At 48.9% G+C, this 24,727-nt stretch overlaps 1 protein-coding gene across 2 annotated transcripts in view; it reads left to right on the top strand.

The window, feature by feature from the left end:
• The window catches only part of RCC2 (regulator of chromosome condensation 2), a 333,593-nt gene that overhangs the window by 220,387 nt on the left and 88,479 nt on the right, over positions 1–24,727 (top strand). For both annotated transcript variants that reach the window (XM_069240760.1, XM_069240759.1), the window contains exons 11-12: positions 10,446–10,518; positions 10,810–10,887. In XM_069240760.1, the coding sequence (XP_069096861.1) occupies positions 10,446–10,518; positions 10,810–10,887 (151 nt within the window). The remainder of the gene's footprint in view (positions 1–10,445; positions 10,519–10,809; positions 10,888–24,727) is intronic.

Here is a 24,727-nt window from a genome sequence, read left to right as displayed (position 1 = left end):
CTGGGATGCCACTAAGGCATGGTGCCATAACTGTAAACAGACAGGGCACCACACCAAGGACACTTCTTGTCCCAAAAACAGACCCCCCATTAAAACCCCAGGGGTAACCAGTGTAGCCATTGGAGATGACTCCTCAGATGAGGAGGTCTTCATAGCCTTCAACTGGAAAAAGGGCCCAACAGGTGAGTTGGAGATTCCAGAGGGAAGTAGACACTTCCACCACCTACAGGTGAATGGAATCCCAGCCACTGCCCTGAGAGACACTTGTGCCAGTCACACTATTGTGCATGACAGGCTGGTGCTCTCAAACCAGTACATCCCAGGTGAGATGGCCAGAGTAAGAGTTAGCCCAGACAGGGTCACTAATAGGCCTGTGGCTCTTGTGCCCATAGAAGTGGGTGGAACTTTTAGCTGGAGAAGGGCGGTAGTCAGTACAGACCTCCCCCTTGATTGTCTCCTTGGAAATGACTACCCAGAGGTTAGTCAGAGCCTAAGAGAAGAACTGGTCCAGGGCCAGTCCTCTCCCAAGGATTCTGGAGTGCCTGCCTCTGCAGTAAATGCCAGTAGGCCCCAGAAGAAAAAGAAAAGGAAACAGAGTAGGAAAGGTGGACAACCTTTAGCCAAGGTTCCAGCAAGCCAAGGAGATGCTGCTCCAATAGAGGAGAACTCCAAAAGTGGCTCTGATAAAGTCCAACCTGACCCACAAGAAGTCCTGGCTAGTCAGGCAACTGTTAAGCCTGAGTGGGTGGCTCCTCAGCTAACAGAAGAAAGAGTGGAAGAAGGGTGTTTACTACAGGATGTGGTAACCCCCCACTCTAATACAGCAGACAGGCACCCTGAACCCAGAGAAGCCTGTAACTTAGCCCCTTCCCTTGTAGGTGAAGAGCTAAAGGTGTGGTTCTGGGCACTGACAGCTGTCAGTTGCCTCTGCTGGGTGTTAGCCTTTATGGCTGCACTATCCTTGGCATGGTGGTCTGACCCCATGCCAAATAACAAGTTAGGCCCCCTGACCCTGTTGGTCATGGTGGGGTTACTCCAGCTCTGGGTAACCTCTTTGGGTAAGCTAGGGGTGACCCTGGCTAAGATAAGATTAGCAGAGGTGGATACCTCTAACCCCAAAATAGAGAGAATGGGTGAAGACATAAAAAGCACAGACAAGAGGCAGTTCAGACTAGGTCCTATCACTGTGGAAGTGGGTCAGTTCCCCAGTGGGAATGACCTGAACAGGAGGATGTAAGGCAGAGTAGGCCCTGCAACAAACCAGCCTATTTCCTCTACTCTTCCTCGCCTGACAGACTAGGAAGACTCTCCCAGCTTTGGCTGAGTCTCCTGGCCTGTGGGCTGGGGGGGGCTTGTGTAAAGAAATGGCTCCCTGTTGCAGTTACCCCCCACTTTTTGCCTGATACTGATGCTGACTTGACTGAGAAGTGTGCTGGGACCCTGCTAACCAGGCCCCAGCACCAGTGTTCTTTCACCTAAAATGTACCATTGTTTCCACAATTGGCACACCCTGGCATCCAGATAAGTCCCTTGTAACTGGTACCTCTGGTACCAAAGGCCCTGATGCCAGGGAAGGTCTCTAAGGGCTGCAGCATGTATTATGCCACCCTAGAGACCCCTCGCTCAGCACAGACACACTGCTTACAAGCCTGTGTGTGCTAGTGAGAACAAAATGAGTAAGTCGACATGGCACTCCCCTCAGGGTGCCATGCCAGCCTCTCACTGCCTATGCAAGTATAGGTCAGTCACCCCTCTAGCAGGCCTTACAGCCCTAAGGCAGGGTGCACTATACCATAGGTGAGGGTACCAGTGCATGAGCATGGTACCCCTACAGTGTCTAAACAAAACCTTAGACATTGTAAGTGCAGGGTAGCCATAAGAGTATATGGTCTGGGAGTTTGTCAAACACGAACTCCACAGCACCATAATGGCTACACTGAAAACTGGGAAGTTTGGTATCAAACTTCTCAGCACAATAAATGCACACTGATGCCAGTGTACATTTTATTGCAAAATACACCCCAGAGGGCACCTTAGAGGTGCCCCCTGAAACTTAACCAACTATCTGTGTAGGCTGACTGGTTCCAGCAGCCTGCCACACTAGAGACATGTTGCTGGCCCCATGGGGAGAGTGCCTTTGTCACTCTGAGGCCAGTAACAAAGCCTGCACTGGGTGGAGATGCTAACACCTCCCCCAGGCAGGAGCTGTAACACCTGGCGGTGAGCCTCAAAGGCTCACCCCTTTGTCACAGCCCAGCAGGGCACTCCAGCTTAGTGGAGTTGCCCGCCCCCTCCGGCCACGGCCCCCACTTTTGGCGGCAAGGCTGGAGGGAACAAAGAAAGCAACAAGGAGTCGTCACTGGCCAGTCAAGACAGCCCCTAAGGTGTCCTGAGCTGAGGTGACTCTAACTTTTAGAAATCCTCCATCTTGCAGATGGAGGATTCCCCCAATAGGATTAGGGATGTGACCCCCTCCCCTTGGGAGGAGGCACAAAGAGGGTGTACTCACCCTCAGGGCTAGTAGCCATTGGCTACTAACCCCCCAGACCTAAACACGCCCTTAAATTTAGTATTTAAGGGCTTCCCTGAACCTAAGATTTTAGATTCCTGCAACAACAAGAAGGACTGCCCAGCTGAAAACCCCTGCAGAGGAGGACCAGAAGACAACAACTGCCTTGGCTCCAGAAACTCACCGGCCTGTCTCCTGCCTTCCAAAGAACTCTGCTCCAGCGACGCCTTCCAAAGGGACCAGCGACCTCTGCATCCTCTGAGGACTGCCCTGCTTCGACGACGACAAGAAACTCCTGAGGACAGCGGACCTGCTCCAAAAAGACTGCAACTTTGTTTCAAGAAGCAGCTTTAAAGAACCCTGCAACTCCCCGCAAGAAGCGTGAGACTTGCAACACTGCACCCGGCGACCCCGACTCGGCTGGTGGAGAACCAACACCTCAGGGAGGACCCCCGGACTACTCTACGACTGTGAATACCAAAACCTGTCCCCCCTGAGCCCCCACAGCGCCGCCTGCAGAGGGAATCCCGAGGCTTCCCCTGACCGCGACTCTCAGAAACCTAAGTCCCGACGCCTGGAAAAGACCCTGCACCCGCAGCCCCCAGGACCTGAAGGACCGGACTTTCACTGCAGAAGTGACCCCCAGGAGTCCCTCTCCCTTGCCCAAGTGGAGGTTTCCCCGAGGAAGCCCCCCCTTGCCTGCCTGCAGCGCTGAAGAGATCCCTTGGTCTCTCATTGACTTACATTGCGAACCCGACGCTTGTTCTAACACTGCACCCGGCCGCCCCCGCGCCGCTGAGGGTGAAATTTCTGTGTGGGCTTGTGTCCCCCCCCGGTGCCCTACAAAACCCCCCTGGTCTGCCCTCCGAAGACGCGGGTACTTACCTGCAAGCAGACCGGAACCGGGGCACCCCCTTCTCTCCATTATAGCCTATGCGTTTTGGGCACCACTTTGAACTCTGCACCTGACCGGCCCTGAGCTGCTGGTGTGGTAACTTTGGGGTTGCTCTGAACCCCCAACGGTGGGCTACCTTGGACCAAGAACTGAACCCTGTAAGTGTCTTACTTACCTGGTAAAACTAACAAAAACTTACCTCCCCCAGGAACTGTGAAAATTGCACTAAGTGTCCACTTTTGAAATAGCTATTTGTGAATAACTTGAAAAGTATACATGCAATTGAAATGATTCAAAGTTCCTAATGTACTTACCTGCAATACCTTTCAAACAAGATATTACATGTTAAATTTGAACCTGTGGTTCTTAAAATAAACTAAGAAAATATATGTTCGATGGCATCTGTCGCTGTAGATACGCATGTTCTGCAATAGCTCGCCATCTGGTGTTGGGCCGGAGTGTTACAAGTTGTTTTTCTTCGAAGAAGTCTTTCGAGTCACGGGACCGAGTGACTCCTCCTTTTGTCTCCATTGCGCATGGGCGTCGACTCCATCTTCGATTGTTTTTTTTCCGCCATCGGGTTCGGACGTGTTCCTGTCGCTCCGAGTTTCGGAACAGAAAAAATAGTTAATTTCGGAAGATTTTCGTCGGTATTGTTGCGTTCGGGATCGGCGTACTTACATTCAACACCGCATCGAAGATCGAAGAGCTCCGGTGCCCTTCGGGGTAGTTTTTCAATCCTCCGTCGGGGCCTGGTCGGCCCGACCGCGTGCTGAGGAACGCCGATGGAACGGACCCCTTTCCGTTTCTGCCCCAAATGCCACAATAAATACCCCTACACAGACCAACACTTGGTCTGCAACCTGTGCCTGTCACCTGAGCACAGCGAAGACACCTGCGAGGCCTGTCGTGCGTTCCGGTCCCGAAAAACACTCCGAGACCGTCGAGCCAGAAGACTTCAAATGGCGTCCGCACCGACAGCCCGACGGGAGTTCGAGGAACAGGAAGAGGAAGGTACCTTCTCGATCCAAGACTCAGACTCCGAAGGATTCGACGATACACAAACCGTGAGTAAGACGTCGAAAACCACACAAAGAAACATTTACAAGGCCCAGGGGACGCCACTGCCACCAGGCCATGGCTCAACCCATAAAATCGGTGACCGACCGTCGGCACCGAAAAAGGCCCAAACGATGCCGAGATCGTCCGACTCCGGTCGAGACACCGGCACGCAGCCTTCTCGGGACCGAGAAAGTGCTGGAGACAAGCCTCGACACCGAGATGCCGGTGTGGACACGGCTCGACGCCGAGACAGCGGCACCGAAACAGATCGACGCCGAGAGGTTTCGGCCCCGAAAAGAAAAAAGTCACCTCGGAGCCGAAAAAACACGCAGACAAAGTTTCCACGCCGAAACAAACTGCAAGCGACCCAGCTTCAGGCTCTTATACAGAAGAGCACTCGCTAACCTCCCAAATGCAGAAGCATAGGTTTGAGGAAGAGCTACAAGCAACTGATGCGGACCATACGCAAAAGCGTATCTTCATTCAGCAGGGGACAGGAAAAATAAGCACCCTTCCCCCCATTAGGAGAAAGAGAAGGTTGGAGTTCCAAACGGAACAAGCACCACAACCAAAAGTGGTGAAAAGAGTTACACCACCACCCTCTCCTCCGCCCATGATTAACGTTTCACCAGCACAAACGCCATCACACTCCCCAGCTCACACCACCATGAGCCAGGGTGACCAAGACCAGGACGCATGGGACCTATACGACGCCCCAGTGTCAGATAACAGCCCAGAGGCATACCCTACAAAACCATCTCCACCAGAAGACAGCACCGCGTACTCTCAGGTGGTGGCTAGAGCAGCACAATTTCACAACGTAAGCCTCCACTCAGAACAGGTCGAGGATGATTTCTTGTTCAACACACTCTCCTCCACCCACAGCTCCTACCAAAGCCTGCCTATGCTCCCTGGTATGCTCCGGCACGCAAAAGACATATTTAAGGACCCGGTCAAAAGTAGGGCAATCACACCAAGGGTGGAAAAAAAGTATAAGCCGCCTCCTACGGACCCGGCTTTCATCACAACACAGCTGCCACCAGACTCTGTTGTTGTAGGAGCAGCTAGGAAAAGGGCTAACTCTCACACATCTGGAGATGCACCACCCCCAGATAAAGAAAGCCGCAAGTTTGATGCAGCTGGTAAACGAGTCGCAGCACAAGCTGCAAACCAGTGGCGCATCGCGAACTCCCAGGCACTACTTGCGCGCTATGACAGAGCCCACTGGGACGAGATGCAACATCTCATTGAACATCTGCCCAAAGACTTCCAAAATAGGGCAAAACAAGTGGTTGAGGAGGGACAGGCCATCTCCAACAACCAGATCCGCTCCTCCATGGACGCTGCAGATACAGCTGCACGGACAATTAATACATCTGTAACTATCAGAAGGCATGCATGGCTCCGAACGTCTGGATTTAAACCAGAGATTCAACAAGCAGTTCTCAATATGCCTTTTAATCAAAAAGAACTGTTCGGTCCAGAAGTGGACACAGCGATTGAGAAACTCAAAAAAGATACGGACACTGCCAAAGCCATGGGCGCACTCTACTCCCCGCAGAGCAGAGGGAATTACAGCTCATTCCGTAAAACGCCCTTTCGAGGGGGGTTTCGGGGTCAAAGCACACAAGCCAGCACCTCACAAGCCACACCGTCCAGTTACCAAGGACAGTATAGAGGAGGTTTTCGGGGACAATATAGAGGAGGGCAATTCCCTAGAAATAGAGGAAGATTCCAAAGCCCCAAAACCCCTACTACTAAACAGTGACTCACATGTCACTCACCCCCTCCACACAACACCAGTGGGGGGACGAATAGGTCATTATTACACAGCATGGGAGAAAATCACTACAGACACTTGGGTTCTAGCAATTATCCAACATGGTTACTGCATAGAATTTCTACAGTTCCCTCCAAACATACCACCAAAAGCACAAAATTTAACAACACACCATTCCAATCTCCTAGAGATAGAAGTGCAGGCACTATTGCAAAAGAATGCAATCGAATTAGTGCCAAACACACAAATAAACACAGGAGTTTACTCACTGTACTTTCTGATACCAAAGAAGGACAAAACACTGAGACCAATCCTAGACCTCAGAGTAGTCAACACTTTCATCAAATCAGACCACTTCCACATGGTCACACTACAAGAAGTATTGCCATTGCTAAAGCTGCACGACTACATGGCAACTTTAGACCTCAAGGATGCTTATTTCCATATACCAATACACCCATCGCACAGGAAATACCTAAGGTTTGTATTCAAAGGAATACATTACCAATTCAAGGTACTGCCTTTCGGATTAACAACCGCACCAAGAGTCTTTACCAAATGTCTAGCGGTAGTCGCTGCACACATCAGAAGGCAGCAAATACATGTGTTCCCATATCTAGACGACTGGCTAATCAAGGCCCATTCGTTAATAGAGTGCTCAAATCACACAAATCATATCATACAAACCCTCTTCAAACTAGGGTTCACCGTCAATTTCACAAAATCAAAAATTCTGCCACGCAAGGTACAACAATACCTGGGAGCCATAATAGACACATCAAAAGGAGTAGCCACTCCAAGTCCACAAAGAATTCAAAATTTCAACACCATCATACAACGCATGTATCCAACACAAAAAATACAAGCAAAGATGGTATTACAACTCCTAGGCATGATGTCATCATGCATAGCCATTGTCCCAAACGCAAGACTGCACATGAGGCCCTTACAACAATGCCTAGCATCACAGTGGTCTCAAGCACAGGGTCACCTTCTAGATCTGGTGTTAATAGACCGCCAAACTTACCTCTCGCTTCTGTGGTGGAACAACATAAATTTAAACAAGGGGCGGACTTTCCAAGACCCAGTGCCACAATACGTAATAACAACAGATGCTTCCATGACAGGGTGGGGAGCACACCTCGATCAACACAGCATACAAGGACAATGGAACGTACATCAAACAAAACTGCATATCAATCACCTAGAACTTCTTGCAGTTTTTCAAGCACTAAAAGCTTTCCAACCAATAATAGTTCACAAATACATTCTCGTCAAAACAGACAACATGACAACAATGTATTATCTAAACAAGCAGGGAGGGACGCACTCCACGCAGTTAAGCCTGTTAGCACAAAAAATTTGGCATTGGGCAATTCACAACCAAATTCGCCTAATTGCACAGTTTATACCAGGGATACAAAATCAACTCGCAGACAATCTCTCTCGAGATCACCAACAGGTCCACGAATGGGAAATTCACCCCCAAATACTGAACACTTATTTCAAACTCTGGGGAACACCTCAGATAGACTTGTTTGCGACAAGGGAGAACGCAAAATGCCAAAACTTCGCATCCAGATACCCACACAAACAATCCCAAGGCAATGCCCTATGGATGAACTGGTCAGGGATATTTGCTTACGCTTTTCCTCCTCTCCCTCTCCTTCCTTACCTGGTAAACAAACTCAGTCAAAGCAAACTCAAACTCATATTGATAGCACCAACTTGGGCAAGGCAACCCTGGTACACAACGCTGCTAGACCTATCAGTGGTACCCTGCATCAAATTGCCCAACAGGCCAGATCTGTTGACACAGCACAACCAAAAGATCAGACACCCGGATCCAGCATCGCTGAATCTAGCAATCTGGCTCCTGAAATCCTAGAATTCGGGCACTTACAACTTACCCAAGAATGTATGGAAGTCATAAAACAAGCAAGAAGGCCATCCACCAGGCACTGCTATGCAAGTAAATGGAAGAGGTTTGTTTGCTACTGCCATATTAATCAAATACAACCATTACACACAACTCCAGAACATGTAGTGGGTTACTTGCTTCACTTACAAAAATCTAACCTAGCTTTCTCTTCCATTAAGATTCACCTTGCAGCAATATCTGCATACCTGCAGACTACCTATTCAACTTCCCTATATAAAATACCAGTCATTAAAGCATTCATGGAGGGCCTTAGGAGAATTTTACCACCAAGAACACTACCTGTTCCTTCATGGAACCTAAATGTTGTCCTAACTAGACTTATGGGTCCACCTTTTGAACCCATGCACTCCTGCGACATACAGTTCCTAACCTGGAAGGTGGCATTTCTCATCGCCATTACTTCCCTGAGAAGAGTAAGCGAGATTCAGGCGTTTACTATACAGGAACCTTTTATACAACTACACAAAAATAAAGTCGTCCTAAGGACCAATCCTAAATTTTTGCCAAAGGTTATTTCACCGTTCCATCTAAATCAAACAGTGGAACTTCCGGTGTTCTTTCCACAGCCAGATACCGTAGCCGAAAGGGCACTACATACATTAGATGTCAAAAGAGCATTAATGTATTACATTGACAGAACAAAGAACATCAGAAAGACTAAACAACTCTTTATTGCATTTCAAAAACCTCATGCAGGAAACCCAATTTCAAAACAAGGTATAGCCAGATGGATAGTTAAATGCATCCAAATCTGCTACCTTAAAGCTAAACGACAGCTGCCCATTACACCAAAGGCACACTCAACCAGAAAGAAAGGTGCTACCATGGCCTTTCTAGGAAACATCCCAATGCAAGAAATATGTAAGGCAGCCACATGGTCTACGCCTCACACATTCACCAAGCACTACTGTGTAGACGTGTTATCCGCACAACAAGCCACAGTAGGTCAAGCTGTATTAAGGACATTATTTCAGACTACTTCCACTCCTACAGGCTGATCCACCGCTTTTGGGGAAATAACTGCTTACTAGTCTATTGCAGAACATGCGTATCTACAGCGACAGATGCCATCGAACTGAAAATGTCACTTACCCAGTGTACATCTGTTCGTGGCATCAGTCGCAGTAGATTCGCATGTGCCCACCCGCCTCCCCGGGAGCCTGTAGCAGTTTGGAAGTTACCTTCAATTATTTATATATGTATCATCTCAACCTTAAATAAGTGCATACTTAATCACTCCATTGCATGGGCACTATTACTACAATTCAACTCCTACCTCACCCTCTGCGGGGAAAAACAATCGAAGATGGAGTCGACGCCCATGCGCAATGGAGACAAAAGGAGGAGTCACTCGGTCCCGTGACTCGAAAGACTTCTTCGAAGAAAAACAACTTGTAACACTCCGGCCCAACACCAGATGGCGAGCTATTGCAGAACATGCGAATCTACTGCGACTGATGCCACGAACAGATGTACACTGGGTAAGTGACATTTTCATTTTCTATAACAAAACCTATTGGCTGGATTTGTCTCTGAGTGTGTGTACCTCATTTATTGTCTATGTGTATGTACAACAAATGCTTAACACTACTCCTTGGATAAGCCTACTGCTCGACCACACTACCACAAAATAGAGCATTAGTATTATCTATTTTTACCACTATTTTACCTCTAAGGGGAACCCTTGGACTCTGTGCATGCTATTCCTTACTTTGAAATAGCACATACAGAGCCAACTTCCTACACAACTTTTTCTAGAAATTAGATCTTTAGACTGAACCCTGCGTACTTTCTACTCTGTGCTGAGCATTCAAATGTATGATTCTAGCTTCAAAAGTAGTTACTGAGTACAAATGTTTTCCAGCTTGAAGAGGGCCAGATGTTTAACTTTATCGTCTCCAGAAAGAGGGACACCACAAAAAAACTGCACATGGACAAAAAACATAATTTAATGATGGTACACGAGTAAAGGACTGGACGATCTGATGCTAGTGTCTAGAAAAACGGTCTATGCCTACGATTTTTTTAAAAGTAAAATGAGATGCACTTTTTCGTCCAGCCACTAGATGGTATAAGTATGCAAAGCATGAAACCTTAGTATGTCTTCAAGCTGCCAAACCTGTCATGATGTACCTTTTTAGATGTGATAAAAACTGAAATTTAGTGAATTTGTGTATAGCCACCTTCCTTCATGTGTGGATTTTTCACCAGATTTGTTGGTACTTGACTGTTTACACAGAGCTTTTTGTATTTTCAGAAAGAGCAGCGTTATTGTTGCAGCTGATGAGAGCACGATAAGCTGGGGCCCTTCTCCTACCTGTGGGGAGCTTGTAAGTGGTACCATTAGTGTTATGACAGCCTTAGAATAGCATGAAGTCCCTCAACCTGGAATGACAGTCCTGTGCATAACTCACTTCTGTTTCTATATTTTATTTTAAGATCTCTAAAAGGCTCCTCTACCCCCACCCCCCAACAAGCCCTTGATGAGGTGCCTCTTTGTCCTTATTACTTGATGGACAAACCTTTCTGCTGCATCTGTCCCACTGGTTCCTTTTCATTTTTTTATTTTATTTTTTATTTTTGCTCGGATATCCCTCATCAGGACCCATTTTGTTTTCTAGGGATATGGAGAAGGCAAAGCCAAATCTTCCACCACAGCACAGGAAGTGAAGACGCTGGACGGCATTTATGTAGAGCAGGTGAGCTGAATGAGTTAATAAACTTTGATGTCTGGCTACTTATTGTTAGAAATTCAGGTAGTATGGACCTATGGTTCTGGTGTTTTTATTTGTTTTTCTTTTAAATGAATTGTTGTTTTTTAATAGCTGCCAACCCCATTTCTTTTTACCTTTTTATGATCTTGACACAGTTTAGTAATCCAAGTAATAATCCAATGAGCGAAGTAAACATAATCATCGACAAAGAACATTAGCTATCCCTTGCCTTTCCCGGACACCACAACCTTTTCCAACACATTGTTACCTCAATTATGTTTCGCAGACCGCCTTCAGACAGGGTAATTTTAGGTACCACAGCTATCCTACCTGTTGGATAATTGCCCAGTAAATCACTACAACTAGTAGGGCTTGTAATCTTGGAGGGCACTTCATTTGTTCTCGTTCCTCTTCTATATACATCAACACAGGCTGCCAAGTGTAGTGACCTGGAATATCAGCCTTTCTCATGGTATGTGAAGGAAGTCTCCATTTGTGATAAGTGGAAAACACTACCCGTCAAGGTTCCTGCCCACGCACCAGCAACCCTTGGATACTACAGCCGCACGGGTATTTACAAATTGTCTTATAGTCCTGCGCAGAAATGCCTTTAATTTGTTTCTAAACTTGGAGTACTGGCTGATAAAGAAAGGGAGCAAACATCCATGCCCATTATGCACTTGGCTAGCAGTGTGTCTACTTCACACACTAAGTTTTAACATCGATGTTAAGAAGTTGCATCTCCAGCCCCAACAAATTCAGACCTTCCTGGGCTCAGTCCTAAATCGGAAATTAGCAAAGCATATACCAGCCAACAGAGGGTGATGGTATTCCAACACATGTAAGAAAACTGTTAAATGATGGCTTTATGCATAGCAGTTGTACCCTGTGCCAGGTTACTCATTCCTAGTCATAAGAGTGCCTCTCGCAGGAATGGGCGAAGGTAGAAGCGTTTTGGAAGGCACTAGTTTAGGCAAAGACCAGGGCTCAACACTCTCCCCATTGGTGGAACGGCTTCATCCTGTTACTTGCAAAAACAACTGATGATGGACGGAATGCAGAACAAATCAAACATTCACCCCCAGTAACATATCTTGGTTTAATCCATCAGTTTTATTGCTTGCCATGCCATTTCAGTTTAGACCCAGCCATATGCAAATCAGTCTTGACCCTGTTACCTATGGGAACAGTCCAGTCCGAACTGCCAGGCCAGGTCTTCCCTGGACCAGAAACAAGCATCCTGGGACCAGTTTCAGGGTATCACCCTTCATCAGCCAGGCTAGCTTTAATCTGGTGGCATAACAAGCACAGGACCCACGTCTGGGCATACCCTTCCCACTTGGGGTGACAAACGCAAAAACAACTGATGATGGACTGAATGCAGAACAAATGCAAATCTGAGCTGGAATGCCATGGCAAGCAATACAAATGATGGATTAATCCAAGATCTGTGACTGGGGGTGAATGGTTGATTTGTTCTGCATTCTGTCCATCCAATAATAGACCTGCTTGCCTCTATCAAAAATGCTGAATTCTAAAGCTTTCTTGTTGGTTACCCGCCTTCACAACCCATGTGCAGTGCACTGTGGATGAACTAGTGAGTGGTATTTGCCTAAGAATTTCCTCGTCTTTTCTCTTGTGGTGAGGAAGATAAAACAAGTGGCTGACTCTTATTCTAGTAGCACCGACTGAGCAAGACAGCCCTGGTTTTAAATGCTCATCAAGAGGTCAGTCCGTTTCCACAGGAAGCACCCAGGCAGCAATTTGGCACCTAAGTTCCTAGAGTTTGGCTACCTTAACCTGCCTTGGGAATGCATGAGTTCGATGGCATCTGTCGCTGTAGATACGCATGTTCTGCAATAGCTCGCCATCTGGTGTTGGGCCGGAGTGTTACAAGTTGTTTTTCTTCGAAGAAGTCTTTCGAGTCACGGGACCGAGTGACTCCTCCTTTTGTCTCCATTGCGCATGGGCGTCGACTCCATCTTCGATTGTTTTTTTTCCGCCATCGGGTTCGGACGTGTTCCTGTCGCTCCGAGTTTCGGAACGGAAAATTAGCTAATTTCGGAAGATTTTCGTCGGTATTGTTGCGTTCGGGATCGGCGTACTTAGATTCCACACCGCATCGAAGAGCTCCGGTGCCCTTCGGGGTAGTTTTTCGATCCTCCGTCGGGGCCTGGTCGGCCCGACCGCGTGCTGAAGAACGCCGATGGAACGGACCCCGTTCCGTTTCTGCCCCAAATGCCACAATAAATACCCCTACACAGACCAACACTTGGTCTGCAACCTGTGCCTGTCACCTGAGCACAGCGAAGACACCTGCGAGGCCTGTCGTGCGTTCCGGTCCCGAAAAACACTCCGAGACCGTCGAGCCAGAAGACTTCAGATGGCGTCCGCACCGACAGCCCAACGGGAGTTCGAGGAACAGGAAGAGGAAGGTACCTTCTCGATCCAAGACTCAGACTCCGAAGGATTCGACGATACACAAACCGTGAGTAAGACGTCGAAATCCACTCAGAGGAACATTTACAAGGCCCAGGGGACGCCACTGCCACCAGGCCATGGCTCGACCCATAAATTCGGTGACCGACCGTCGGCACCGAAAAAGGCCCAAACCGTGCCGAGATCGTCCGACTCCGGTCGAGACACCGGCACGCAGCCTTCTCGGGACCGAGAAAGTGCTGGAGACAAGCCTCGACACCGAGATGCCGGTGTGGACACGGCTCGACGCCGAGACAGCGGCACCGAAACAGATCGACGCCGAGAGGTTTCGGCCCCGAAAAGGAAAAAAGTCACCTCGGAGCCGAAAAAACACGCAGACAAAGTTTCGATGCCGAAACAAACTGCAAGCGACCCAGCTTCAGGCTCTTATACAGAAGAGCACTCGCTAACCTCCCAAATGCAGAAGCATAGGTTTGAGGAAGAGCTACAAGCAACTGCTGTGGACCATACGCAAAAGCGTATCTTCATTCAGCAGGGGACAGGAAAAATAAGCACCCTTCCCCCCATTAGGAGAAAGAGAAGGTTGGAGTTCCAGACGGAACAAACACCACAACCAAAAGTGGTAAAAAGAGTTACACCACCACCCTCTCCTCCGCCCGTGATTAACGTTTCACCAGCACAAACTCCATCACACTCCCCAGCTCACACCACCATGAGCCAGGGTGACCAAGATCAGGACGCATGGGACCTATACGACGCCCCAGTGTCAGATAACAGTCCGGAGGCATACCCTACAAAGCCATCTCCACCAGAAGACAGCACCGCGTACTCTCAAGTGGTGGCTAGAGCAGCACAATTTCACCACGTAAGCCTCCACTCAGAACAGGTCGAGGATGATTTCTTATTCAACACATTCTCCTCCACCCACAGCTCATACCAAAGCCTGCCTATGCTCCCTGGTATGCTCCGGCACGCAAAAGACATCTTTAAGGAGCCGGTCAAAAGTAGGGCAATCACACCAAGGGTGGAAAAAAAGTATAAGCCGCCTCCTACGGACCCGGTTTTCATCACTACACAGCTGCCACCAGACTGTCGTTGTAGGAGCAGCTAGGAAAAGGGCCAACTCTCACACATCTGGAGATGCACCACCCCCAGATAAAGAAAGCCGCAAGTTCGATGCAGCTGGTAAGAGTCACAGCACAAGCTGCAAACCAGTGGCGCATCGCGAACTCCCAGGCACTACTTGCGCGCTATGACAGAGCCCACTGGGACGAGATGCAACATCTCATTGAACATCTGCCCAAGGACTTACAAAATAGGGCAAAACAAGTGGTTGAGGAGGGACAGACCATCTCCAACAACCACATACGCTCCTCCATGGACGCTGCAGATACAGCTGCACGGACAATTAATACATCTGTAACTATCAGAAGGCATGCATGGCTCCGAACGTCTGGATTTAAACCAGAGATTCAACAAGCAGTTCTCAATATGCCTTTTAATGAAAAAGAACTGTTCGGTCCAGAAGTGGTGTAGGAAGTTGGCTCTGTATGTGCTATTTCAAAGTAAGGAATAGCATGCACAGAGTCCAAGGGTTCCCCTTAGAGGTAAAATAGTGGTAAAAATAGATAATACTAATGCTCTATTTTGTGGTAGTGTGGTCGAGCAGTAGGCTCATCCAAGGAGTAGTGTTAAGCATTTGTTGTACATACACATAGACAATAAATGAGGTACACACACTCAGAGACAAATCCAGCCAATAGGTTTTTATATAGAAAAATATCTTTTCTTAGTTTATTTTAAGAACCACAGGTTCAAATTCTACATGTAATAGCTCATTCGAAAGGTATTGCAGGTAAGTACTCTAGGAACTTCAAATCATCAAAATTGCATGTATACTTTTCAAGTTATTGACAAATAGCTGTTTTAAAAGTGGACACTTAGTGCAATTTTCACAGTTCCTAGGGGAGGTAAGTTTTGATTAGTTTTTCCAGGTAAGTAAGACACTTACAGGGTTCAGTTCTTGGTCCAAGGTGGCCCACCGTTGGGGGTTCAGAGCAACCCTAAAGTCACCACACCAGCAGCTCAGGGCCGGTCAGGTGCAGAGTTCAAAGTGGTGCCCAAAACACATAGGCTAGAATGGAGAGAGGGGGGTGCCCCGGTTCCGGTCTGCTTGCAGGTAAGTACCCGCGTCTTCGGAGGGCAGACCAGGGGGGTTTTGTAGGGCACCGGGGGGGACACAAGTCCACACAGAAATTTCACCCTCAGCGGCGCGGGGGCGGCCGGGTGCAGTGTAGAAACAAGCGTCGGGTTTGTAATGGAAGTCAATGGGAGATCTAGGGATCTCTTCAGCGCTGCAGGCAGGCAAGGGGGGGGTTCCTCGGGGAAACCTCCACTTGGTCAAGGGAGAGGGACTCCTGGGGGTCACTCCTCCAGTGAAAGTCCGGTCCTTCAGGTCCTGGGGGCTGCGGGTGCAGGGTCTCTCCCAGGTGTCGGGACTTTGGATTCAAGGAGTCGCGGTCAGGGGAAGCCTCGGGATTCCCTCTGCAGGCGGCGCTGTGGGGGCTCAGGGGGGACAGGTTTTGGTACTCACAGTATCAGAGTAGTCCTGGGGTCCCTCCTGAGGCGTCGGATCTCCACCAGCCGAGTCGGGGTCGCCGGGTGCAGTGTTGCAAGTCTCACGCTTCTTGCGGGGAGCTTGCAGGGATCTTTAAAGTTGCTGGAAACAAAGTTGCAGCTTTTCTTGGAGCAGGTCCGCTGTCCTCGGGAGTTTCTTGTCTTTTCGAAGCAGGGGCAGTCCTCAGAGGATGTCGAGGTCGCTGGTCCCTTCGGAAGGCGTCGCTGGAGCAGGATCTTTGGAAGGCAGGAGACAGGCCGGTGAGTTTCTGGAGCCAAGGCAGTTGTCGTCTTCGGGTCTTCCGCTGCAGGGGTTTTCAGCTGGGCAGTCCTTCTTCTTGTTGCAGGAATCTAATTTTCTAGGGTTCAGGGTAGCCCTTAAATACTAAATTTAAGGGCGTGTTTAGGTCTGGGGGGTTAGTAGCCAATGGCTACTAGCCCTGAGGGTGGGTACACCCTCTTTGTGCCTCCTCCCAAGGGGAGGGGGTCACAATCCTAACCCTATTGGGGGAATCCTCCATCTGCAAGATGGAGGATTTCTAAAAGTTAGAGTCACCTCAGCTCAGGACACCTTAGGGGCTGTCCTGACTGGCCAGTGACTCCTCCTTGTTATTCTCATTATTTTCTCCGGCCTTGCCGCCAAAAGTGGGGCCTGGCCGGAGGGGGCGGGCAACTCCACTAGCTGGAGTGTCCTGCTGGGTTGGCACAAAGGAGGTGAGCCTTTGAGGCTCACCGCCAGGTGTGACAATTCCTGCCGGGGAGAGGTGTTAGCATCTCCACCCAGTGCAGGCTTTGTTACTGGCCTCAGAGTGACAAAGGCACTCTCCCCATGGGGCCAGCAACATGTCTCAGTTTGTGGCAGGCTGCTAAAACTAGTCAGCCTACACAGATAGTCGGTTAAGTTTCAGGGGGCACCTCTAAGGTGCCCTCTGTGGTGTATTTTACAATAAAAATGTACACTGGCATCAGTGTGCATTTATTGTGCTGAGAAGTTTGATACCAAACTTCCCAGTTTTCAGTGTAGCCATTATGGTGCTGTGGAGTTCGTGTTTGACAGACTCCCAGACCATATACTCTTATGGCTACCCTGCACTTACAATGTCTAAGGTTTTGTTTAGACACTGTAGGGGTACCGTGCTCATGCACTGGTACCCTCACCTATGGTATAGTGCACCCTGCCTTAGGGCTGTAAGGCCTGCTAGAGGGGTGTCTTACCTATACTGCATAGGCAGTGAGAGGCTGGCATGGCACCCTGAGGGGAGTGCCATGTCGACTTACTCGTTTTGTCCTCACTAGCACACACAAGCTGGCAAGCAGTGTGTCTGTGCTGAGTGAGAGGTCTCCAGGGTGGCATAAGACATGCTGCATCCCTTAGAGACCTTCCTTGGCATCAGGGCCCTTGGTACTAGAAGTACCAGTTACAAGGGACTTATCTGGATGCCAGGGTCTGCCAATTGTGGATACAAAAGTACAGGTTAGGGAAAGAACACTGGTGCTGGGGCCTGGTTAGCAGGCCTCAGCACACTTTCAATTGTAAACATAGCATCAGCAAAGGCAAAAAGTCAGGGGGCAACCATGCCAAGGAGGCATTTCCTTACACAACCCCCCCCCAAACGAAAGAGGATGAGACTAACCTTTCCCAAGAGAGTCTTCATTTTCTAAGTGGAAGAACCTGGAAAGGCCATCTGCATTGGCATGGGCAGTCCCAGGTCTGTGTTCCACTATAAAGTCCATTCCCTGTAGGGAGATGGACCACCTCAACAGTTTAGGATTTTCACCTTTCATTTGCATCAGCCATTTGAGAGGTCTGTGGTCAGTTTGAACTAGGAAGTGAGTCCCAAAGAGGTATGGTCTCAGCTTCTTCAGGGACCAAACCACAGCAAAGGCCTCCCTCTCAATGGCACTCCAACGCTGCTCCCTGGGGAGTAACCTCCTGCTAATGAAAGCAACAGGCTGGTCAAGGCCATCATCATTTGTTTGGGACAAAACTGCCCCTATCCCATGTTCAGAGGCATCAGTCTGCACAATGAACTGCTTAGAATAATCTGGAGCTTTGAGAACTGGTGCTGAGCACATTGCCTGTTTCAGGGTGTCAAAGGCCTGTTGGCAGTCCACAGTCCAGTTTACTTTCTTGGGCATTTTCTTGGAGGTGAGTTCAGTGAGGGCTGTCACAATGGATCCATATCCCTTCACAAACCTCCTGTAATACCCAGTCAAGCCAAGGAATGCCCTGACTTGAGTCTGGGTTTTTGGAGCTACCCAGTCCAGAATAGTCTGGATCTTGGGTTGGAGTGGCTGAACTTGGCCTCCACCTACAAGGTGTCCCAAGTAAACCACAGTTCCCTGCCCTATCTGGCATTTGGATGCCTTGATAGAGAGGCCTGCAGATTGCAGAGCCTTCAAAACCTTCCTCAGGTGGACCAGGTGATCCTGCCAGGTGGAGCTAAAGACAGCAATATCATCAAGATAAGCTGTGCTAAAGGACTCCAAGCCAGCAAGGACTTGATTCACCAACCTTTGGAAGGTGGCAGGGGCATTCTTTAAACCAAAGGGCATAACAGTAAACTGATAATGCCCATCAGGGGTGGAGAATGCTGTCTTTTCTTTTGCTCCAGGTGCCATTTTTATTTGCCAGTACCCTGCTGTCAAGTCAAAGGTACTTAGAAATTTGGCAGCACCTAATTTATCAATGAGCTCATCAGCTCTTGGAATTGGATGGGCATCTGTCTTGGTGACAGAATTGAGCCCTCTGTAGTCCACACAAAACCTCATCTCTTTCTTTCCATCTTTGGTGTGAGGTTTGGGGACTAAGACCACTGGGCTAGCCCAGGGGCTGTCAGAGCGCTCAATCACTCCCAATTCCAGCATCTTGTGGACTTCCACCTTGATGCTTTCCTTAACATGGTCAGACTGTCTGAAGATTTTGTTCTTGACAGGCATGCTGTCTCCTGTGTCCACATCATGGGTACACAGGTGGGTCTGACCAGGGGTTAGGGAGAAAAGCTCAGGAAACTGTTGTAGGACTCTCCTACAATCAGCCTGCTGTTGGCCAGAGAGGGTGTCTGAGTAGATCACTCCTTCTACTGTGCCATCTTTTGGGTCTGATGACAGAAGATCAGGGAGAGGTTCACTCTCTGCCTCCTGATCCTCATCTGTTACCATTAACAGATTCACATCCGCCCTGTCATGGAAGAGCTTAAGGCGGTTCACATGGATCACCCTCTTGGGGCTCCTGCTTGTGCCCAGGTCCACCAGGTAGGTGACCTGACTCTTCCTCTCTAGCACTGGGTAAGGGCCACTCCATTTGTCCTGGAGTGCCCTGGGAGCCACAGGCTCCAGAACCCAGACTTTCTGCCCTGGTTGGAACTCAACCAGTGCAGCCTTTTGGTCATACCAAAACTTCTGGAGTTGTTGGCTGGCCTCAAGGTTTTTGGTTGCCTTTTCCATGTACTCTGCCATTCTAGAGCGAAGGCCAAGTACATAGTCCACTATGTCCTGTTTAGGCTCATGGAGAGGTCTCTCCCAGCCTTCTTTAACAAGGGCAAGTGGTCCCCTTACAGGATGACCAAACAGAAGTTCAAAGGGTGAGAACCCTACTCCCTTCTGTGGTACCTCCCTGTAAGCGAAAAGCAGACATGGCAGGAGGACATCCCATCTCCTTTTGAGTTTTTCTGGGAGCCCCATGATCATGCCCTTTAATGTCTTGTTGAATCTCTCAACTAAGCCATTAGTTTGTGGATGGTAAGGTGTAGTGAATTTATAAGTCACTCCACACTCATTCCACATGTGCTTTAGGTATGCTGACATGAAGTTGGTACCTCTGTCAGACACCACCTCCTTAGGGAAACCCACTCTGGTAAAGATACCAATGAGGGCCTTGGCTACTGCAGGGGCAGTAGTCGACCTAAGGGGAATAGCCTCAGGATACCTGGTAGCATGATCCACTACTACCAGGATATACATATTTCCTGAGGCTGTGGGAGGTTCCAGTGGACCAACTATGTCCACACCCACTCTTTCAAAGGGCACCCCCACCACTGGAAGTGGAATGAGGGGGGCCTTTGGATGCCCACCTGTCTTACCACTGGCTTGACAGGTGGGGCAGGAGAGGCAAAACTCCTTAACCATGTTGGACATATTGGGCCAGTAGAAGTGGTTGACTAACCTCTCCCACGTCTTGGTTTGTCCCAAATGTCCAGCAAGGGGAATGTCATGGGCCAATGTTAGGATGAACCCTCTGAACAGCTGAGGCACTACCACTCTCCTAGTGGCACCAGGTTTGGGGTCTCTGGCCTCAGTGTACAGGAGCCCATCTTCCCAATAGACCCTATGTGTTCCATTTTTCTTGCCTTTGGACTCTTCAGCAGCTTGCTGCCTAAGGCCTTCAAGAGAGGGACAGGTTTCTTGTCCCTTACACAGCTCTTCCCTTGAGGGTCCCCCTGGGCCTAAGAGCTCAACCTGATAAGGTTCAAGCTCCAAAGGCTCAGTTCCCTCAGAGGGCAGAACTTCTTCCTGAGAAGAGAGGTTCCCTTTCTTTGGCTGTGTTGCAGTTGGTTTCCCAACTGACTTTCCTGTTCTCTTGGTAGGCTGGGCCATTTTTCCAGACTCCAGCTCTACTTTTTCACCCTGTGCCTTGCATTGTGCTCTTGTTTTCACACACACCAGTTCAGGGATACCCAGCATTGCTGCATGGGTTTTTAGCTCTACCTCAGCCCATGCTGAGGACTCCAGGTCATTTCCAAGCAGACAGTCCACTGGGATATTTGAGGAGACCACCACCTGTTTCAGGCCATTGACCCCTCCCCATTCTAAAGTAACCATTGCCATGGGATGTACTTTTCTCTGATTGTCAGCGTTGGTGACTGTGTAAGTTTTTCCAGTCAGGTATTGGCCAGGGGAAACCAGTTTCTCTGTCACCATGGTGACACTGGCACCTGTATCCCTCAGGCCCTCTATTCTAGTCCCATTAATTAAGAGTTGCTGTCTGTATTTTTGCATGTTAGGCGGCCAGACAGCTAGTGTGGCTAAATCCACCCCACCCTCAGAAACTAGAGTAGCTTCAGTGTGGACCCTGATTTGCTCTGGGCACACTGTTGATCCCACTTGGAGACTAGCCATACCAGTGTTACCTGGATGGGAGTTTGGAGTGGAACCTTTCTTGGGACAGGCCTTGTCTCCAGTTTGGTGTCCATGCTGTTTACAGCTATGACACCAGGCCTTTTTGGGATCAAAGTTTTTACCCTTGTACCCATTGTTTTGTGAAGAGGCTCTGGGCCCACCCTCCTGTGCAGGTTTTTGGGGGCCTGTAGAAGACTCTTTACTATTTTTAGTTTTGGTTGTCTCATCACCCTTCTGCTGGGGAGTCTTTGTGACCCCTTTCTTTTGGTCACCCCCTGTTGAAGTCTTGGACACCCTTGTCTTGACCCAATGGTCCGCCTTCTTTCCCAATTCTTGGGGAGAAATTGGTCCTAGGTCTACCAGATGCTGATGCAGTTTATCATTGAAACAATTACTTAACAGGTGTTCTTTCACAAATAAATTGTACAGCCCATCATAATTACTTACACCACTGCCTTGAATCCAACCATCTAGTGTTTTCACTGAGTAGTCAACAAAGTCAACCCAGGTCTGGCTCGAGGATTTTTGAGCCCCCCTGAACCTAATCCTGTACTCCTCAGTGGAGAATCCAAAGCCCTCAATCAGGGTACCCTTCATGAGGTCATAAGATTCTGCATCTTGTCCAGAGAGTGTGAGGAGTCTATCCCTACACTTTCCTGTGAACATTTCCCAAAGGAGAGCACCCCAGTGAGATTTGTTCACTTTTCTGGTTACACAAGCCCTCTCAAAAGCTGTGAACCATTTGGTGATGTCATCACCATCTTCATATTTAGTTACAATCCCTTTGGGGATTTTCAACATGTCAGGAGAATCTCTGACCCTATTTATATTGCTGCCACCATTGATGGGTCCTAGGCCCATCTCTTGTCTTTCCCTCTCTATGGCTAGGATCTGTCTTTCCAAAGCCAATCTTTTGGCCATCCTGGCTAACTGGATGTCCTCTTCACTGGAGTTATCCTCAGTGATTTCAGAGTTGTTGGTCCCTCCTGTGAGGGAACCAGCATCTCTGACTATTATTTGTGGAGTCAGGGCTTGAGAAGCCCTGCTCTCCCTAAGTAGGACTGGAGGGGGGGAATTTCCCTCCAAGTCACTATCTTCATCCTCTGAGTTGCCATCCTCAGAGGGGTTGGCCTTTTCAAACTCTGCCAAAAGCTCCTGGAGCTGTACTTTGGTAGGTTTGGGGCCCATTGCTATTTTCTTTAGTTTACAGAGTGACCTTAGCTCTCTCATCTGTAGATGGAGGTAAGGTGTGGTGTCGAGTTCCACCACATTCACATCTGTGCTAGACATTATGCTTCTAAAAGTTGGAATACTTTTTAAGAAACTAAAACTGGTTCTAGAATCTAATTCAAACTTTTAACAAACTTTTAAACTCTAAAAGAAATGCTAAACAGGATCTAACACAAGGCCCTAGCAGGTCTTTTAAGAATTTAGAAAACTTTTCAAATTGCAAAAATCAATTTCTAATGACAATTTTGGAATTTGTCGTGTGATCAGGTATTGGCTGAGTAGTCCAGCAAATGCAAAGTCTTGTACCCCACCGCTGATCCACCAATGTAGGAAGTTGGCTCTGTATGTGCTATTTCAAAGTAAGGAATAGCATGCACAGAGTCCAAGGGTTCCCCTTAGAGGTAAAATAGTGGTAAAAATAGATAATACTAATGCTCTATTTTGTGGTAGTGTGGTCGAGCAGTAGGCTCATCCAAGGAGTAGTGTTAAGCATTTGTTGTACATACACATAGACAATAAATGAGGTACACACACTCAGAGACAAATCCAGCCAATAGGTTTTTATATAGAAAAATATCTTTTCTTAGTTTATTTTAAGAACCACAGGTTCAAATTCTACATGTAATAGCTCATTCGAAAGGTATTGCAGGTAAGTACTCTAGGAACTTCAAATCATCAAAATTGCATGTATACTTTTCAAGTTATTGACAAATAGCTGTTTTAAAAGTGGACACTTAGTGCAATTTTCACAGTTCCTAGGGGAGGTAAGTTTTGATTAGTTTTTCCAGGTAAGTAAGACACTTACAGGGTTCAGTTCTTGGTCCAAGGTGGCCCACCGTTGGGGGTTCAGAGCAACCCTAAAGTCACCACACCAGCAGCTCAGGGCCGGTCAGGTGCAGAGTTCAAAGTGGTGCCCAAAACACATAGGCTAGAATGGAGAGAGGGGGGTGCCCCGGTTCCGGTCTGCTTGCAGGTAAGTACCCGCGTCTTCGGAGGGCAGACCAGGGGGGTTTTGTAGGGCACCGGGGGGGACACAAGTCCACACAGAAATTTCACCCTCAGCGGCGCGGGGGCGGCCGGGTGCAGTGTAGAAACAAGCGTCGGGTTTGTAATGGAAGTCAATGGGAGATCTAGGGATCTCTTCAGCGCTGCAGGCAGGCAAGGGGGGGGTTCCTCGGGGAAACCTCCACTTGGTCAAGGGAGAGGGACTCCTGGGGGTCACTCCTCCAGTGAAAGTCCGGTCCTTCAGGTCCTGGGGGCTGCGGGTGCAGGGTCTCTCCCAGGTGTCGGGACTTTGGATTCAAGGAGTCGCGGTCAGGGGAAGCCTCGGGATTCCCTCTGCAGGCGGCGCTGTGGGGGCTCAGGGGGGACAGGTTTTGGTACTCACAGTATCAGAGTAGTCCTGGGGTCCCTCCTGAGGCGTCGGATCTCCACCAGCCGAGTCGGGGTCGCCGGGTGCAGTGTTGCAAGTCTCACGCTTCTTGCGGGGAGCTTGCAGGGATCTTTAAAGTTGCTGGAAACAAAGTTGCAGCTTTTCTTGGAGCAGGTCCGCTGTCCTCGGGAGTTTCTTGTCTTTTCGAAGCAGGGGCAGTCCTCAGAGGATGTCGAGGTCGCTGGTCCCTTCGGAAGGCGTCGCTGGAGCAGGATCTTTGGAAGGCAGGAGACAGGCCGGTGAGTTTCTGGAGCCAAGGCAGTTGTCGTCTTCGGGTCTTCCGCTGCAGGGGTTTTCAGCTGGGCAGTCCTTCTTCTTGTTGCAGGAATCTAATTTTCTAGGGTTCAGGGTAGCCCTTAAATACTAAATTTAAGGGCGTGTTTAGGTCTGGGGGGTTAGTAGCCAATGGCTACTAGCCCTGAGGGTGGGTACACCCTCTTTGTGCCTCCTCCCAAGGGGAGGGGGTCACAATCCTAACCCTATTGGGGGAATCCTCCATCTGCAAGATGGAGGATTTCTAAAAGTTAGAGTCACCTCAGCTCAGGACACCTTAGGGGCTGTCCTGACTGGCCAGTGACTCCTCCTTGTTATTCTCATTATTTTCTCCGGCCTTGCCGCCAAAAGTGGGGCCTGGCCGGAGGGGGCGGGCAACTCCACTAGCTGGAGTGTCCTGCTGGGTTGGCACAAAGGAGGTGAGCCTTTGAGGCTCACCGCCAGGTGTGACAATTCCTGCCGGGGAGAGGTGTTAGCATCTCCACCCAGTGCAGGCTTTGTTACTGGCCTCAGAGTGACAAAGGCACTCTCCCCATGGGGCCAGCAACATGTCTCAGTTTGTGGCAGGCTGCTAAAACTAGTCAGCCTACACAGATAGTCGGTTAAGTTTCAGGGGGCACCTCTAAGGTGCCCTCTGTGGTGTATTTTACAATAAAAATGTACACTGGCATCAGTGTGCATTTATTGTGCTGAGAAGTTTGATACCAAACTTCCCAG

This window comes from Pleurodeles waltl, chromosome 6 (assembly GCF_031143425.1).
Source record: "Pleurodeles waltl isolate 20211129_DDA chromosome 6, aPleWal1.hap1.20221129, whole genome shotgun sequence".
Lineage (NCBI taxonomy): Eukaryota > Metazoa > Chordata > Amphibia > Caudata > Salamandridae > Pleurodeles > Pleurodeles waltl.
This window is presented reverse-complemented; position numbering and strand designations above follow the sequence as displayed.